This window comes from Crotalus tigris, unplaced genomic scaffold, assembly GCF_016545835.1.
Source record: "Crotalus tigris isolate CLP2741 ecotype Arizona unplaced genomic scaffold, ASM1654583v1 scf7180000017831.1706817, whole genome shotgun sequence".
Taxonomy (NCBI): domain Eukaryota; kingdom Metazoa; phylum Chordata; class Lepidosauria; order Squamata; family Viperidae; genus Crotalus; species Crotalus tigris.
The window spans coordinates 860,001-879,039 of record NW_024096660.1 but is presented as its reverse complement, the minus strand read 5'-3'; the positions used below and the strand labels follow the sequence as shown (position 1 = coordinate 879,039).

General features: G+C 35.6%; 2 protein-coding genes across 6 annotated transcripts in view; one reads left to right on the top strand and one right to left on the bottom strand.

Annotated features, from left to right (window-relative positions):
* Positions 1–14,521, top strand: part of VPS54 (VPS54 subunit of GARP complex) — a 41,458-nt gene extending 26,937 nt beyond the window's left edge. Inside the window, exons 14-24 of the mRNA XM_039343012.1 lie at positions 527–656; positions 1,469–1,650; positions 2,679–2,791; positions 5,698–5,761; positions 7,821–7,926; positions 8,309–8,396; positions 9,186–9,307; positions 9,866–9,946; positions 10,613–10,720; positions 12,088–12,182; positions 13,430–14,521. Coding sequence (XP_039198946.1) covers positions 527–656; positions 1,469–1,650; positions 2,679–2,791; positions 5,698–5,761; positions 7,821–7,926; positions 8,309–8,396; positions 9,186–9,307; positions 9,866–9,946; positions 10,613–10,720; positions 12,088–12,182; positions 13,430–13,535 — 1,195 coding nt within the window. The 3' untranslated portion in view covers positions 13,536–14,521. The remainder of the gene's footprint in view (positions 1–526; positions 657–1,468; positions 1,651–2,678; positions 2,792–5,697; positions 5,762–7,820; positions 7,927–8,308; positions 8,397–9,185; positions 9,308–9,865; positions 9,947–10,612; positions 10,721–12,087; positions 12,183–13,429) is intronic.
* Positions 14,522–14,581: 60 nt separating this feature from the next.
* Positions 14,582–19,039, bottom strand: part of UGP2 (UDP-glucose pyrophosphorylase 2) — a 31,679-nt gene continuing 27,221 nt past the window's right edge. For all 5 annotated transcript variants that reach the window (XM_039343018.1, XM_039343016.1, XM_039343014.1 and 2 more), the window contains exons 9-10: positions 18,854–18,958; positions 14,582–15,306 (exon numbers count right to left, since the gene is read on the bottom strand). In XM_039343018.1, coding sequence (XP_039198952.1) covers positions 15,199–15,306; positions 18,854–18,958 — 213 coding nt within the window. In that variant the 3' untranslated portion in view covers positions 14,582–15,198. The remainder of the gene's footprint in view (positions 15,307–18,853; positions 18,959–19,039) is intronic.

Here is a 19,039-nt window from a genome sequence, read left to right as displayed (position 1 = left end):
TATCCATTTGTGTGTTTTGATCTAATTTGAGAAGTTTTGCTCTGACGTATTTATTCCTTGCCCATCCTCCAGTTCCTTCTATGAGATTTCTAGTTTTCCTTTCTATTCCATCTTCATTAGTGCCTATAATATGCTACTAAAGTGATCTTTACTTAGGAATAACTACAGTATAAGTATTTACTCTAAAACAGAGAGATTATCCATCATATTATATAATAACTTCTTGCACTGAATTATTTTTGTTGTTTTTAGAGAACGATTTGGTAAACAGTTTTAGAGACAATTCTACTATATACGGTTTTTCCCTAGTGTAACAAGTTCTTATACAATTTGGTTATAGTAAAATAAATGCAAATCCAAGTTAAAAATTCCAATGAGCAGAAATTTACCATTAAATTCCTCTCTGGTTCAAAGATCTTGACCTCAAAGTGTAGTGTAGTCAGCTTTTTTTTCCCCAAACAAAACAGTAGCCACTGGATTACATCAGCTACATATTTTTGTAAACAAATTCTTCTTTTACTTTCAGGATTGGTGAGGATATAAAATTGTCAGAACTGGAACTGGGCAGATTAGCAAATAACATCCAGGAGCTACTTTACAGTGCCTCTGATATTTGCCATGATCGCTCTGTCAAGTTTCTTATGGCTAGAGCAAAAGTAAGTTTGATGCAATACCTGTTTGTGACCAGGAAGACATTTTCAATAGTTGTTTTTTCCTTCTTGCAGTTTTAACCAGATCACTTTGGGATAATTCCCCAATAGAAGTATGTAGAGATGGACTAATTGTTAGAATTGGTCAGAAGATCCAGATTGAAATCTATATTTAGAGCAGAAGCTTCATGGCTTGTTTGGAGCTTATCTGTCTTCACAATCTAATCAAATCCGGTTACTGGTTAATTAAATGCAATTAAATAATTATTATAAAGATAAATTATGGACTGGATAAATAAGGAATAAAACGAACCCTGATATCATTTCCCCTACTAGAGGGTCTCAAAAGACTGTGATACAGGTAGTCCTTGACTTACGACTACAGTTGAGCCCAAAATTTCTATTGCTAAGTGAGAAATTTGTTAAGTGAATTTTGCTCCATTTTACGGCTTTTCTTGCCAGATCTGTTAAGTGAATCACTGCAGTTGTTAAGTTAGTAACATAGTTGTAAAGTGAATCTGGCTTCCCCATTGACTGTGCTTGTCAGAAGGTCGCAAAAGGGGATCACATGACCCCGGGACACTGCGACCTTCATAAATATGAGTCAGTTGCCAAGCATCTGAATTTTGATCACATGACCATGAGGATGCTGCAATGGTCATAAGTGAAAAACGGTTTATAAGTCATTTTTTTCAGTGTCATTGTAACTTCAAACAGTCACTGAATGAACTGTTATAAGTCAAGGACTACCTATATAGGGTTGGAAACATCAAAATAAGTATAGAGTGCTGTTGCATCAGCTTTTCTTCTCCCTTTAGGATGGATTCCTGGAGAAACTGAATTCTACAGAGTTTGTTGCTCTTTCGCGATTAATGGAAACATTCATCTTGGATACAGAACATATATGTGGTAGAAAAAGTATGTCGTTGCGGGGTGCACTTCAAAGCCAAGCTAATAGATTTGTAAATAGATTCCACGAGGAAAGAAAGACGAAGCTCAGGTATTTGTATGTTTGTTACATAGACCTTGTTGCATTCTAAACAGTAAAAAATAGAGTTTTTTGAGCCCAAGAAGCATATTGAATCCATATTAAATCAATAAAATGATAGTTAATTTTAAGTCGCTTTTTAGGTTTCTGTAAATAGAGCACCACCATGGATTCCAGAAGGGATATGATAGACCAAAAATGATCAGAATTGCTTTTCTCCCTTCCACATCTTCATAATTCATTATTCCTTTCCTCTTAATTCTCTTATACACACTGACTTTCCAAGTTCTGTTTGGGCTAGAAAAAATAAATGCCATTCAAGGATCAACTCAGTTTCCAGTATGGTCCCTTTTAATTTTTGATCCTTATAGCTATGTACGCTCTCCCTTACTTTCACTCTAGCCTCTTTGCCTATATTACCCTTCTACCCTAGTCTCTTTAATCATCTCCCTCTATTTTCTTGACACTTATCTTACATGGCCAAAGACTTATAGAGAAAGTGTACAAAATATTCCAGGTTATCAATGTACTGTATATCTAAAGATTTTGAGATAAGTCAACATCTTAGCCTCAGATGCCTTGAGAAAACTGATAAATGGGAGGACAAAGCCTGCAGTGGCTGAGCTGCAGTGGTAGAAAAGGTTTGACTTGGGCCAACAAAGGAATAAATGACTTCCATTCCTCAACAGCTCATCTCTGGGTGACTGTTTCATATGAAGTTCTCATGAGTATTTATCCAGACTTTGGCTTCAAAGTCAATAGAGAGGCAATAAATCAAAAGAAAAATATAAAAACAGTGAACTCATTTTCAAAATGGTATATTCATTTTTTTTACACACCATGGGGTCAGAAATAATACTTAATGTTATAAACACCAAATGGGATTTTTTAAAAATTTAAGATAAAAATCTACAGAAATTGATGCTGCAGCTTGCCACTTAGAAAATTCCTACTGTTGAATTTCAAGGGAACATGAATGCAAGAGATAAGAAATAGTTTTTTTCCCCCTTAAACCCCATTTTCTTTTTGTATGTAAATAGTCTTCTGCTAGATAATGAACGTTGGAAGCAAGCTGATGTTCCTGCAGAGTTTCAGGATCTTGTTGATTCTATATCATATGGCAAAATTGCTTTACCAGAGAAAAAAGCAGGAGGTGAGTCTTCTCTCAGTAGACTCTAGATTATTCTAATGTTGCATGTGAATGTACTTTGGCAAACCTTTGACAGGCATAACTATTATGAATTATAACCAAACTCTTCAGTTTCCGAAGAGAAAGACCAATTTGATAAGGATAATACTAATCTCTGGAACTCAGTAAAGCATAGAAGTAAACAGCTGTTTTAATGAGTCACAGATAGGAGTTAAATTTGCACATCTACTGGTTCTGAAACGCCTCTTCTGAACTGAATCTAAAGTAATGCACACTTACTGAGTTTTGAAATTAAAGGTAAATCTGAAGTGTCTTCATGTAACCTGCAAGCTATACTCTTTGGATATGGCTTCCTTCTAATCCAGAGTGAGAAAGGTTAAAAAAAAATTAAATGTAATTGTTTATATTTCCTTAGATGAGTAAAATAAGTCATTTTGTATTTAACGCAGGAGATTCTGCCAAAAAGGTGCATTTTCTTAGAATAGCCAAGTTACCTACATAATAATTCCAGAGCATCAATAAATAGATCATTCATTTCAGTTATTTGTAAAGTATAGCTACCCTTCGCTGTTGCTGATATAAAGCATGGGGCTAACAATAAGTCCATTATCAAGATTTGTGAAGGTAATGACACTGGGAGAATGCCATGAGACTCTGCCTTTCTGTGAGAGTATCCCTCAAGCAACACTTTATTTTTCCCCCAAAATAAATTGGATGCATTTTGGAATTTGAAAAGTGCTTTTTGAGCAAACAGCAGTTCCAGCCTCCTTTCAGTTATTGAAGATGTGGGCCATTTATATTTCTCTGATAGAATAATGGGGTCATTTTTGAATCTCAAAGCTTAAGCACCAATTAGGGGTTTTATTTCTTGATAATAAAACCCCTAATTATTATTTTCTTGGAATACTGCATCCAGTTTTAGTCACCACGATGTAAAAAAGATGTTGAGACTCTAGAAAGAGTACAGAGAAGAGCAACAAAGATGATTAGGGGACTGGAGGCTAAAACATATTAGGAACGGTTGCTGGAATTGGGTATGTCTAGTTTAACGAAGAGAAGGACGAGGGGGGACACGATAGCAGTGTTCCAATATCTCAGGGGCTGCCACAAAGAAGAGGGAGTCAAGCTATTTTCCAAAGCGCCTGAAGGCAGGACAAGAAGCAACTGATGGAAACTAACCAAAGAGAGAAGCAACCTAGAACTAAGGAGAAACTTCCTGACAGTTAGAACAATTAACCAGTGGAACAACCTGCCTCCAGAAGCGGTGAATGCTCCAACACTGGAGGTTTTTAAGAAGAAACTGGACAGCCATTTGTCCGAAATGGTATAGGGTTTCCTGCCTGAGCAGTGGGTTGGACTAGATGACCTCCAAGGTCCCTTCCAACTTTATCATTATTATTATTACCTGAAGGATTCTAGAAAATTCAGTTAAATTAGATAACTGAAACCATAGTCACTTTTCTTTTAAAACTGATTAATATTTCAATATTCAGATACATGAAGGACCATCTGTTACTTTCATCTGCACAGTCATTCTCACAGTTTTGTTTCTCTTCACTGCAAATCTTAGTAGATAAGATAATAACTATGGGCTCAAAGGTTCTAGACAAAATCTGCTTTTTATGAAGCAGGTGTCTTATAATTTACAGTGTAGAATCCAGGAATGACTTATATGATAAAAGCAAATGAAAACTAAGTGATAGTATTTACTAAGAAAAGTTGGAACTAGGATGGTTTTAAGGCCAAAATATTTTTTATGTATCTCTTATAAATTACTATTCTGCAAAGCATTTGTGTCTGTCAGGCTTGAGCAGTCAGTTGCATGCTGTGCTGGAACAATCTTTTTTTCTCTGACAATCCACTTGATTTGTGTACTGACTGGAGAGGAAACCTGGTATGTTTCATTCCTCTCTAGAGATCTCTTCACTCATTGGCCTAGAATTCCAAATAGTTTCCTGGATTTCTTTGCTGCCTGTGGCATACAGGTAGATGATAGTTAGGATCTCCCTGGAGATCCTAACTCCCAGGTTGCTTTCTAATTCCCCAAATTAATCCACTAGGACAGGGGTAAGGCAACCTTGGCTCTTTTATGACTCTGGACTTCAATTCCCAGAATTCCTGAGCCAGCATGGCTGAGCATGGAAACTCTCCCTTTCCCCTCAGCATGGCTGGCTCAGGAATTCTGGGAGTTGAAGTCCATGAGTCATAAAAGAGCCAAGGTTGCCTACCCCTGCACTAGGGGGATGAACAATATCAGGTGTTGGACCCTACTCACATTTTGACACCATGTGGGTTCTGAGGAGTATTCATTTCAGGAAATTGGGAGTTCCTTGCTTCCATTTCCCTTATCCACTGAGCATATACTTTCCACGACAAGGGAAAAGTGAAATCTAAGATATGCTGCTTCAAGATGCTGCAAACCAAGGGTCCCCGGCCTCCGGGGGCCGCTGCTGTAAACGCTATAATGTAGTAGCATGCTTTGTGTCTCTTATTGCATAAATAAAGAAGAGTAGTCATGCCTGTGGAGTTAGGAAGTTATTGAGTAGTGCTTAAATAGACCAGAATGTATTATAGGTAGTCTTTAACTTACAACTGTTCAGCAATTGTTCGAAATTAACAATGGTGCTGAATAAAGGGACTTATGACCTTGTCTGAAGTTCTGACCACCCCATAGATCCTCTTCCTCCCCTCCCCATTCCAAAGAGGCCAGCAACAGTGAGAACTGGCAGAGTGGGTCAGTGAGAGAAGTGGTCACATGGGTGTGTCGTTTAATGACCACGCCGACTTATGACCAAAATTCCAGGCTCAGTTGTGGTCATAAGTTGAGAACTATAGTTTAATGAGGTTGATTTAACATTTAGAGCATTCTATGTTTCACCATTAATTATTTTTTTTCTTTTTGTTTATAGCACCTGAGGAAAGAAAGCCAGCTGATTTTCTTATTGTTGATGGACAAAAATATGCTGTAGTTGGGTAAAATAAACTTTCCCTTTCCTTCATAACATTATTTTGAATAATAATTTTGGTTTAAAATATCTAGATACGATATATTTTAATATAAATAATATAAAAATATTTTAAAAATTAATAGGTTTAGCATTGATTCAGATAGTTTGCCCTAGGTACCTGATCAGTGCAGCTGATTTCCAAAAGATGTTGAAAAATGTCATAGCTCTCTGATGGGTGATTCTGTTCAGTGGCTGGTAAGCATCTACTAACCGGAGGCAAGCTGAGCCCTGGAAGTTATTGCCCTTGAATGGCCTCTTTGATCCTTTCTGGCATCTTTGTTTACTGAGACCCCTTGGGAGATGTAATGCAACAATGCCTAGATGCTGGTGGAGAAAATCTAGAAGTATGGGTAGGTACTATGTTCAGGCCTACACTGTTGACAGTAAGAGAGGCAAAGCATTCTCCTATTTTACTGCTTGGATGGCTGTCATCCAATGGCATTGTTCAGGACGGTGAATTCTATTCTATTTTGTAACCACCTCTTGGGCCACTGTCATTGATTTATGCAGCATTATGCAGTAATGGATTTGCTCTAGCCTTGGCTGCTATTGGACAGTGTCTTTGGTGGTAACTGGTACACAGGACTTCTTTTGATGTGTGTCCTTCAAAGAAATAGATAGGGTGCTGTCTCAGTTATCTTCTGCTACTTGTTATCTTCAGTAACAATTCTGTCACCGTCTCTGTTTTCTTCTGATTGGAAATGTATATCTTCTGACTTATATAATTTGACGGAAGACATTTAAAATAGCTTCTGAGGTAAATGTCATCTTTCTGTTACATAAATACGAGAGGAGGTAAATCTTTAAATAAATGTTTGCTTTATACCTGTGAGTATTAAAATGAATATTTTATTTTTTCTAAATCATTTTTAACATATTTGGTAATTGATATACACAATTAGCAAGCTTCACAGTATGATTCAACATGTATTTTAGTGATTATAACAGTGTGGTTTATTGAATCTGCCTTCCTCTATAAATATATATTTGGCTCTTCTGAAGCAGAAAATCATAACTTTCTATGTTATTAAAATAATTAGTATTTCCAAAGATCATTTCTCCATCAATGATGAATGAATTGCAGTTAGAGTGCAGTACTGCAGGCCACTTTAGCTGACTGTGTTCAGCAGGTCAGCGGTTCAAATCTCACCGGCTCAAGGTTGACTCAGCCTCCCATCCTTCCGGGGTAGGTAAAATGAGGACCCAGATTGTTGGGGGCAATGTAAATATATATATACATTGCTTACTGGTGTACACCGCTGAGAGAGTGCTTGCACTTAAAAGCGGTATATAAGTCTCATAAATAAATAAATAAATAAAATTTGTTTACTTACTCAGTCAATCTGTGCTTTTTAATTTTTTTCCAATAGTGAAATATAAAAAAATTGCAACACCAATTCCAACATCCTCCATTGAGATGGAGGATAAATACCGACTATATAGTTTTTAAAAGGCCCTAGATATACAATGAGGATTAAAATAAATTAAATATGATAAAAAACAGACTAATTAGCAGAAAAAGTATCCACAATACATTCATTGGTAGTGATGTAAAATCCTTTAAGGATTCTCTATAATGGAAAAGTAAATTTGAAACTGGCAAAACATTCCTTCTGGCAGCATTAAAGCAGGTGCATTAAAGCGAAGACTGTCTTCGAAGCAGTTGTGTAGTCCCCAGTCTGTGGACCAGTACCGGGCCATGGCATGCCAGCAACCAGGCTGAATAAACAAGCAAAGCCCCATCCGCAGGATGCAGGCAGCACACAAAACCACATACCCTTCGGTCTGTGGAAAAACCTCTCTCCATGGAACTGGTCCCTGGTGCCCAAAAGGTTGGGGACCTTGGTGTAAGCCTCCCAAAGGCTGCAGTTGCTTTAATACTTTCAGTACTTTGTCTGTGGTAACATTCTTTGCAAAGTGCTGTTTTTGTCAACTAATTCTTTCACTGACAAAACTGTTAATGTTCATATGATTCCAGTATGTACTATGACTTGTAGTGACATTTTCAATTCTTTACCTTGCAGGACAGTGTTGCTATTAATTAGAATCATCCTTGAATACTGCCAGTGTGTGGATAATATTCCCTCCATAGTGACTGATATGCTCACTCGCTTGTCTGATTTACTGAAGGTACAACTGTTTCCAGTCTGTTTTCAATGCATGAAATGTACTTGCAGGTGTTTTTTTAACATTGCTTTCACACAACTGTTTGATGAATCTAAATGGTAAGATTAAAAACACTGCAAGAAACAGTATTTCATAGTGTAATAGCAGAACTGTTACCCTCGGTAGCAGAAAGTCAGAATGAGTCTGGTAGCATCTTTTTCTGACTAATAAATTTTATTGAAAGGCATAAACTTTAATGTGCTGTAGTTTATACTTTTTAATAAAAAAAAGTACTACCGGCCATTTGATGAAGTGAACTGCCAGTTCATGAAAGTTTATGCCTATGAAAGAGGTGTTATCATGTAATTCTTAAATAATTGTTTGTTCCTCTCTCTTTCTCATACAGTATTTCAACTCAAGAAGTTGTCAGTTAGTACTTGGAGCAGGTGCTTTACAAGTGGTTGGCTTGAAAACAATAACTACAAAGAATTTAGGTATGGGTGTGATTTTAAAACATTCTGTGGTTCTGTAAATTCTCCTTAGGCTTTTTTGTTTATTTGTTTCAAGAAAAATTTAAATTTAAATTTTGACTTACTATAATGTTTTTTTATGAATTTATTTCTGGCAAATTGCTTGCCAGAAGTATTTGAATGTTAGAATTTGGCCTTAGAAAAGTAATTGTCACATTCAGTGCATAAAATGTGGTTGCTTCTGTCTAAATCTTTTCCTTCAATGCTGTTCTCTAATTGAAAGGATACTCTTTAATGCAGACAGTGGACATAGTCCTACAGGTTGCCCTTACTTAGCAATGATAATTGAGACCAGAATTTCTATCTCTAAATGGTCATAAAGTGAGAACTGATGTGACTATGCTGCTTAGTGACAGCGATTCTGGCAAACACCTGGTTAATGTCATTAAATGTTGAGTCAGAACATCAGATGACCATGATTTTCGACTTTCCCATTGACTTTGCTTGTGGGGAGCCAGCAGGGAAGCTTGCAAATCGCAATCCCATGACTGCAGGATACTTTGATGGTTGAAAATCCAGGTCAGCTGCTGAGTGCTTGGATCATGATCATATGACCACAGGGGTACCATGAGGGCCAGAACTTTGAGGATTGCTTGAAGTTCTACTTCTTCAGCGCTGTGGTTAACTTTGAACAGTTGCTGAATGAGTGGCTGTTAACCAAGACCACTGGTAACAGCTGGCATTGAAAAAAGCCCCTTAACCTAAAATGAAACTTTTCTGTTGTGATTTTCCTTTCGTCTCTTCAATTTTTAGCTCTTTCCTCCCGCTGCCTACAGCTTATAGTATACTACATTCCTGTGATCAGGGCTCACTTTGAAGCTCGCCTGCAGCCCAAACAGTTCAGCATGCTTAGGCATTTTGACCATATTACCAAGGTATTTTTCCAATTACTTTCTGACTTAAATGCTCTAAAAACCAACAAAAAAGGAGCATTTGGCTCCTCAAAGTACGTTATATGTGCTTCCTAAAGAAAAATAGACAGTGGGTATCAATGCTTCCAGGTCAGAGATGTTATTTTGAGCCCCTAGACCTTATAGCTTGTTACATCCTGTTATAAGTGAGATAATATACTGTCCTCCTTGGATGGATTTCTACATCCATTCAAGGATGTAATAAACAAACAGGCTTGTTCACTTTCATTCAGATTTCTTGGGAAGTGATGTTACAATCTTCCGTCAAAAGGAGAGTGCTTGGAAGAGAGCAACTATTTAAGCTCATTTGTTTAAAATGTGGAAAAGAAACAGGCAAATATTTGAGGAAACAACCATTTCCTATACCTTCTATAACTACCGTTTAAGTGAATAAAAAACTGGTGTAAATAATCAAGAGGGGGCACAATGAAGTCGTCTTTAGTTTTACTTTGTGTTTTATAGATACTTATCACAAGGACAAAGTCTGACATAATATGAATAATAGTCATGTTTCTGTTCCAGGATTACCATGACCACATAGCAGAAATTTCCACTAAACTTGTAGCCATAATGGATACTTTGTTTGACAAATTGCTTTCCAAGGTAATAATCTGAGGGTGGAATGTTACTGTTTAATTTCTATTAAGTTCCTCATTTTGTATGGAACTTAAACTGATGCTTGAGTTGTATTTTTCCTCCTCTTTTCCTTTAACATTCTCAGTGATTTGTGCCAGGAGATACTATTTTAAAAATTATCTTAATACTATCTTAAAAATTCATTATCCTTGTACTATTGCTTTATGCCAGTAAGATTGTTCATCTACCTATAGACATAACCTATATATTTCCGACCTAAAACAGAAAAGGTAAACCAGTTCTTTTAATATCTGAAATAATGGCAGCCACAATACCAGCTTCCTGGAGCATCGCTCACAGGCTATTCTGACTGCAGTGTCCTCAAAGAAACATGTAGGATGCTAGTGTACTGATGCCATCCCTTAGGATTATTATCTGTGCTTTTGTCCCTCATAGGGTAATGGCACAGCCAGTCTAACTCATAGTAAGAGTTCATGTGGCCCAAGCTGCAGAGAACAGGCATGTAGCACTGTTTTTGCATAGGAGGCCTACACAAAGGAAAACAGATTCACGGAGTGGGGTGAATGGAGAGATTACTGCAATGACTCTATTCCCAACTTTTCCTCTCATAAATAAGTTGCTAGTCAAAATCCAGAAGACAAATTCAATGACCCGTACCATTTGTATTTTCAGTATGAAGTGAAAGCACCGGTACCTTCTATGTGCTTCAGGAATATTTGTAAACAGATGGCAAAGATGCATGAAGCAATATATGACCTGCTTCCTGAGGAGCAAACACAGGTGAGCCCTTTGGGATGGTCGATCAATTGCTGCTGAGGAACTGTCATAAATGTTCTTCCAAATGTTTAAGATATATAAAATAGGGTCATAGTATATAATATTAATGGCATTTTAAATCCTCTGTTTGACTGTTGGATGATACATAATCCATATCATAATAAAACAGGAAATCAAAAGGAGAAGTGCTTTGTATAATCTGAAACATCACTGCAAGAAAATCTTCAGTTATGAAACTATATCATAGGAAGAAAAAAAGGGGGTTGATCTCTTTTCTCTGCTTTTTCCAAATATAGTCTGTTGTTTTTTTTCCTTATCTAATCTTAACTCCTTATTTAAAAACATCTATTTTATTACTCTATGCATGTGGGTCGATGATTCATTCATATCATAAAATAAGTAAATTGATCATTAGTTTTAACTAAGCTGATACATTATAACTCGTGTGAATATTGTCAAAACGTTTCTTCTGGTAGCGCATAAAGTATTTAAACCTCATGCTGCTATATCTGATCTTTGGCGAACTTGTTTGTCTAATCTGAAAGAGTAGATTACTCGAAATTGAGGAGATACAATGCTTCAGTTTTGATTCCAGAAAGATGAGATTCTGAGCAAGCAGAAACATAAACATAGGACTGCTGTTCTTTAAAGCAATCACATCTTTTTTTCTAGATCTATAGATGGCAGCTATACTGCACAATACTAAAAAAATAATGCAGTTCCGTTTATCTCTTTGTAAGAACAAAAAATAAGCATCTTGTGCTACTATTAATATTAAGCTTTCTGGATCACCTTTTATTTCATCATATGTGTCTGATCTTGAGTAAGGAACAGTTAGGATATACAATTGTTGAGAGGACAAGAAAAAGGGGAGGAAAAGCTGGTGAGCGGAAAGTCAGAATTATAAAATTACTATAGAGATAAGAGATGGATGTATTTAGATCTTAATCATAAAAAACTACCTCCTGAGAATATTATTTCACCTCAAAATAGTAATCCTGACAGCCAAGCTGAAATTCAGCTAAAGGTTCACATTTTTCCGGATTAAATATAGATAATATAAGCAAAAGATTTTTATCAAATTATATGTTTTAATCACTTGTTCGGCATCAGAATATTTGCACCACATCTGATCCACTCTGCAATCTGAATGCTCATATTTCCTACCCTATTTCCCTCCCCTTTCCTAACAGCATAAATCTGTTTCTTTCTCATATTGTTTCTATTGCAGTAGACTACTATGGTTTTTCTTCTAGAAACAAGAAAGTTTGCTGTTTAAACTGCAAATTTATGTAGTGACTCTTAGTTTTTGTGCTAGTTATGGCTTCAGGAGAATAATTTCTTACTCTAACTTTTGTATTATCTTTTAGATGTTATTTTTAAGAATTAATGCAAGTTACAAATTTCACTTAAAGAGACAGTTGGCCCACTTAAATGTAATCAATGATGGAGGACCTCAGAACGGGTATGTTACAATGAGATTATTTCTTAGTTTGGGAGCCCATGTTTTGTTGCAGCATAAAAAGTTAATATATTATATATTGTATTTCTCCTCTCTTCCCCTCCACTTTCGCACTAGATTTAATTTACTTAACAACAGACCATCTGCCCCAGTGAGACACCATTTGCAAAATTGTGTCCAACTTTGGTTCAGTAGTTCAAGACATTCAGTGTTCAAGAAGTTCATTGTTCAAGAAGAACAGTGAGAATTGTTACTTCTTAAAATTAAAAAACAATTTATGACAAGTAGTTGGAATACTGTATAGGGAGAAAGGGAAATCCAAGAACTCATCAGCCCTGCTGTGTGCCATTTCTCAGTCTATTGCAGCCTGGCATTTTTAAACACAGCGATGCTATCTGGAGTAACCTATTTATTCTTTGTAATAAATAAAAGTCTGTATTCTTTGGACTAGAATTTGGGGCCTTACTAATACTTTCAGCTGTATCTCCCATATTCCACTGTTGTGCAGTCTGAAGATGCTGGAAATTGGAAGCATCCATCATTATGGCAGGGATTTTTTATATTGTGCTTGATGGGGTTTTGTGAGAGACTGGTTTGTGGTGGGGAATTAACTCATGCAAACCCAATTTTCTATCAATAGAGATTTCTCTTTTGATTAAGAGTTCCAAGATTAATATTTTTAAGTAACAGGTTTCATATCTATGTTCATTTTCAACACAGATTATATATTATACTTATATTTTACTGGTATTATTTCTTTCATAGATGCAATTAATAAAACATGGATTTAGGGAGATTTCCTCTGTATTTCAGTATGGTTATAAATAATTTTGTTGTTAAATATTTCCAAAAATTTTATACATTTGAATGCACAAACTTTTTTTAAAAAACTAAAATACATTTGGGGGGGGGGAATTGAAACCACATGTGTAAATGTATAAGTTGAGGTTGGGAGGATTGCAGTAGTTGATAAAAAGTACTTGATTTGTTTAGAAAAATTAACCAATAGGATGGACTCACAATTCTTAATATTTTCCTTTGCCTTAAAAACTTTCTGCTAAGAACATGTCCAACAGAAGGTGATACTGTCTGTTTAATAAGTGCTTTATATTCTAATAGTTTCCAGCATAAACCACAAGATATTACGCCTAGAACAAATGGATTAACTCTCAGCGTATATTTTAAATTGCTTCAGCGTCTACATGGTTTGAAAATGTATTTCCTGAATGTTTTATTTCTGTTCTGCATAGATTGGTTACAGCTGATGTAGCTTTTTACACTGGAAACCTCCAAGCACTGAAAGGGCTTCAGACTCTAGATTTAAACATGGCTGAAATCTGGGAACAGAAGAGGTGACTAACAACTTGCCACTTCACAGTGAATGATTTCTTGCAAACTGAAGAAGAAACTCTCTTGAAATGTGTTAGAACGTTAGCAGTAGCAATGATTTGAGGAGAATCCATTTCGCAAGAAAAGCAACAGCAGTTCTTTGCGCAGTTTCTTCATTCTCTCTGGAACCAGACTCAGGTTTCTTTGGACCAAATCCAAAATAATTCATAGCTGTAACACAGCTGTTGTCTAGAGAGTACTCTGTAAGTCTTTATATTAAAAAGATGCTTTGCATTTCCTCTAGTGCAATGAAATTCATGTGGTGTCTCACCTTATTTAATGATGGTACAGTTTGAAAAGTCTTGCTGTTGAAATCTTGAAAATGTTTTCACTATAAAAGTATACTGTTAAAATTATTTTTTTACAGATGTTTCTATAAATTCTTGATTACCTACATAACTTTGGATTTGTTAAGGTGCATTCACGTTCCAAAGTATTTTTTTCAATTGAATTACGTGCTGTCATCAGGAAACAATATTTGAAATATTTCCTGTATCTTAAAATGAAGTTGTAAAGCTTGCTCAGTTCTTATAAGGGCAAACTGGAAAGGCAGTTCAAGCGTATCTGTTGTTTATTTAAGGAGAGTGATTACAACAATGTAAATTGGCCCCTATTTCCATGTAACATTTACCTCCAAGTCTTTCCCACCCACACCAATTAAAATATTTCAAAGGTGCATAGAAATAAATATGCCCATAAAAGCAACAGTGTAAAGGGTATTAATTTATAACACTTTTTAATGCTTTCAGGCTGGTACCTGCCTGTTATAAAGTAATAAAGTGCCTGTGTATTTCACCTCACAGCATTTTTATCTAAATCCAGTGAGTGCCTACTCTTGTGATGATTATGTACAACGATAGTCCACCATGTTTTGTGTGCCTATGGCTTTTTTCAAACAGGCATGCCTCTCTGTTAACATTAGCAGAAATCACTGTCAATCAAAATAAAACTGTTAAAATGAACTGTTTAACTTATTTCCTAACATTATTACCAACAAAAACGGATATCCAGACTGGGAACTTGATATTCTTTATTTCAGTACTTGTACAGATGTGGAATTCATTTCCTCCTTTGTCTCAACACATTGTATTCTGTTAACATGAGTATAATGAAGAAGGCAATCTGTTCCATATTTAAAAGTAAACTAATGATTTAAGTAGTAATATAGATGTGGGATGAGAAATGATTATTCAAATGTTTCAGGTACCTTTTCTTTGGGTAAACACAGGAGAAAACAGTCCAAGTGAGGTACTGAACCATTCTGCGAAAGGGGTGAATAGGTTGTTGTGAATAGCACAGAAAGGCAAATTATATTCTAGATATACCTGCTATAGTAGCAAAAAGTACTTCATAATGTAGTTGTATTTAATAGTTAACAGCATATTGTTTCACAGCTTTTTCTGTTATAAGCAGTTCAAAAATTATTGAATGTCAGCCATATTGCACTTTAGATCATATTAACTGAATTACTGAGTTATTTAAGTATTTGCCTTTCTTAGTTTTCTCAGTTAAAAGAAATTACAGAAGTAATACTATAAAAACAGTAGAGTGATTGATTGTATACAAATCTTAATGCCTATACATTCTTCCATTTTTGAAACTCTTTATATTATATGAAGTTCATAGCAGTTCAGTGATCTAGAATCCGAAGATTGCCGGAGACTATTTTGTTCTCCAGAACCGCTCCAGGGGGGATGTCAATCCTGTCACCATGGTTTGCAATGATTATGACAGTTCCCTATATATACAGAAAATAAGAAAGTTCCAGTGAGCTGCCTGAAGATAAAATTCTAAATTTAAGTTTACATTTCATCAATTCTGAAGCAATCACATTTCATAAAGTACTGATACTGAACTCCTTACATTTATCCTATAATATCTTACAAAATACATACTGTTTCATTACAGAAATTCCAACCGTATGCATTAATGTCCTGTTTCACAGAACTATCAGTTATATTTCAGAAATATGTATTTAATTGCAGTATCAAGATGTTCTCTAAAATTAGCAGAATTCAATCAGATTAGCTTTGAACACATATCTGAATACAAGATTGTGGTTCACTAAAAAGTCAATAATTTTTATAGCAGAAAAGATTTTATGACACCCCCCTACACACACACTAAACTGCAGAAGCAAATATTCTTGGTTGTTAATTGCCAACCAGTTTTTCCTTGGGGCTCTGTGCTTGAGGGATGGACTTATACATCTTCAAAAGATCAACCGCCTGCTCTGAAGCAGCTTACTGCGGGCATATCTGATGAGAACCACCAATGCAGAACTTTATAGGTTTTAATCGTGTGGGTTTTTTTCTTATTACATCTTCCTCATATTTTCTGAATTGTTTCTTTCTGAACCCCCACTAAAATATCTCTGACTGGGATTTATTACTTTTTTCTACATCTGAGAGGACTGTTTATATAACTAATTCTGTACACTGCTTTTTGTGTTCCTCTTTTTTAAATTGCTCAATGGTTCACAGTTTTTCTTTCAGTAAAATTCAAAACTCCATCAGTTTATTTACAACAGCTAATTTGAAAAAGGACACTCCACGTAGCAAGTGGCTTTTTATCCTTTCTTCAAAAGGCAAAGAGAACGCTGCTTTAATTTAAAACTATAAGCAATGCCATTATACTATCACAGACACTGGTAAATCTTAACAGAGCCATGGGAGTACTAGTCCCTTACCTCTTAACTAAGAAACTAAAGTCGTATGTTTTGTAAGAGGCTATAAAAAGGGGTCTATGACAATTCGTCACGGCCAACTCGCTGCAGGACAAGAGTTACACTTAATATCAAAGAAATAATGGAATAGAAACATTAAAGGATGCAAAAGGAGGAACAGAATGAAATGCGAATTTTAAAAAATTATGTATTTTAAATAATTAAGTAGAATTGTTAAATTGTCCTGCAACGAGTTGTCCCACAGCAAGTTGGCCATGACGAGTTGTCCTGCAGTGAGTTGACCGTGGTGAATTGGTCACAGCAAGTTTGCTGTGGTGAGTTTGCCATGGCGAGTTGGCCGCAGTGAGTTGGCCATATAAAAAATTCCATTAGATCCCAAAAGGCACATACTTGAACAAGAACCTGGGATATATGCTACATTATTCAGGGAAGCAACACGCTCCTATTTCTCAGGCTGTTCTGGATGCTCAGAAAGGTTTAGCAACAAGTTCTACGTGGCATGGGGCCAGGTTGTTTGAGAGAGCACCTCTTCTCAGCTATATACACTATCAGAGGTGGCAGGAGAGGCATGTTATGAGTCCATTTACAAAGGAATGTCATCTGAAGGACACGGGAGGAGAGCCTTTTCTGCCATAGTATCCATTTTCATTACTCCTGGGGTTAGACTGGCCCTGATGGTGCTGGCCTTTCAGAAGGCTTTGTCATCATGCCTGGAGATCCGGTATTGGGGATCAGATAACTGGGGATCCAGTTGCATTGTTAATCGTTGTATGGATTGCACTCCCACAAATCAAGTTTTAACTTCTTTGTTTTTAATGGTTTTCATGTTGGTTGTTTATAAGTATGTGAGCTACCCAGATTCACCTATGTGAAGTGAGTTGCTATATACATTGAATAAATAAATAAACAAGACTCTTTTTCTCTAGAGCAGTCCAGTATGTACCAGCTACTTTGAAACTTTCTGAAGGCACAATTCCTCTATTAAGCACAGTTAAATCTAAGTGTCAATTACAAGCAACTGGTGCAAGTAGAAACTAGCTTCCTAAGAAAGCTACTTTAGGTATCGAAGTATGTGCCTAATGCTGCTCTCTTTAGATGCAGAATTCACAAAAATCAAAATAGGTTTGGCTACGTGCTCTAAAATATCCTATCAGTTAATTATTACTCTTTTTGGAAAATTACATAAATCTCAATCAAATGAGATGCTGATGCACTTGGAACAGTTCATATAGAAAAAAAACTCTTGATACGGAATTTAAGAAAGGATTATACCAAGAGATCTTTTAGAGCTCAACTGGAGTAGAGCTAATTCCATTTAAAGTCACCATTGTATTTGGCCCAATTTACAAATAATAAATTTTTGGAAGCCCTATACACTATTTCATTTAAGATCTTACCATCAATGGTGGAGGGTAAGAACTCCAAAATTCCCTGTGTTAAAAAGCTTTATCCCTGAAAAGATGGGAACACAATCACAGGATCGTAAGCTGCTAAATTGTAATTTTTACCAAGACACCCACAATGAGTTATTAACACTTTTTCTCAGTCCATTTCTAGGTCTACAGAAGAATTCTATGTACAGCTTCTTTTGGCTGTTTGCTGTTAGAACAGTTTTATTTAGCCTGTAGTATGTGTGCATTGTTGACAGCAAGGTAGAGAAGGCTACAGGCATTTTTATCATATGTGCAATACTGTAATTTGTATTATATGCTGTATTTTTAATCAAGTCTTACCTATAGTAAGGTTTAAAAGAGTTTTAAAACTATTCTAGTGCAATTATATACAGTAGCTAATCTTATTAATTTGGAAATACTTGCCTTTGGGTTATTATTTTGTTTGCTTCAACCAGATACATGCTACTCAACTTGTCTGCACTAGTTTGATCTGATTCTATTTTTACATTCTTCAACTCCTTTAAAAATTTTCTCTTAACTACAACAATAAGGAATGTTTATTTTAAGGAAATGTTTAGTTATAATGATATGAATGTAATGAATGGAATTCAGCTTAATATGTGAATCCATTTAATATCTGTATAGTTTGATATGTTTAAAATCTTTGTTTATGTTCATTTCCTTCATAATGTATTATTTGTCTATATATCTGTTATTAAGTATATTGGTTTTTTTTATGATTTCTTACTTTTAATGTTATAATTAACATTTCAAAATCTATAATAGAGAACAATTCAAACTGGGAGAAGCCCAACCTCATTCCTCTGCTGCATACAATAGAAGATAATTGTTCTTAATTAATTCAACGGGATTTGGAAACAAAATGTTATTCTGTCAATGTTATTCTGACATTAATGACAGATAAGATAACTTAACAACCCAAGTAGATGATCAAGATAAAGAAATTAAAGAACTGCAAAGAAGACATCTGCAACTGTGTTTAGAAGTCTTCAGGCACCTAAACAAATTGGATGCTAAATTAGAACAAGCAGGAATAGATTTACATAAAAACAGGATATTGCAAGAATGCACTGATGCCTTCTAAAGACATTGGCAGATTTTGTCAAATAGTGTTGCTTGAGAATGCAGCATTTCAAGTACATAAAAATTTGGGATTGTTTTAAAATGTTAATCATATGACCAACCTTTAATGCAACATGTTTCCCAAAAGTGACATCGCCTGAAACAGTTAGATGATCCAGTTCAAGCATATCTGGGATACTTTCAAACCTCCTCAGAAAATCTTGAACCTTAAAAAAAAATGAGAATGTAAAGCATCGGTTCAATGTTTATGAAACTCACAATATGTATTCAAAGAATTGTACTGCAAA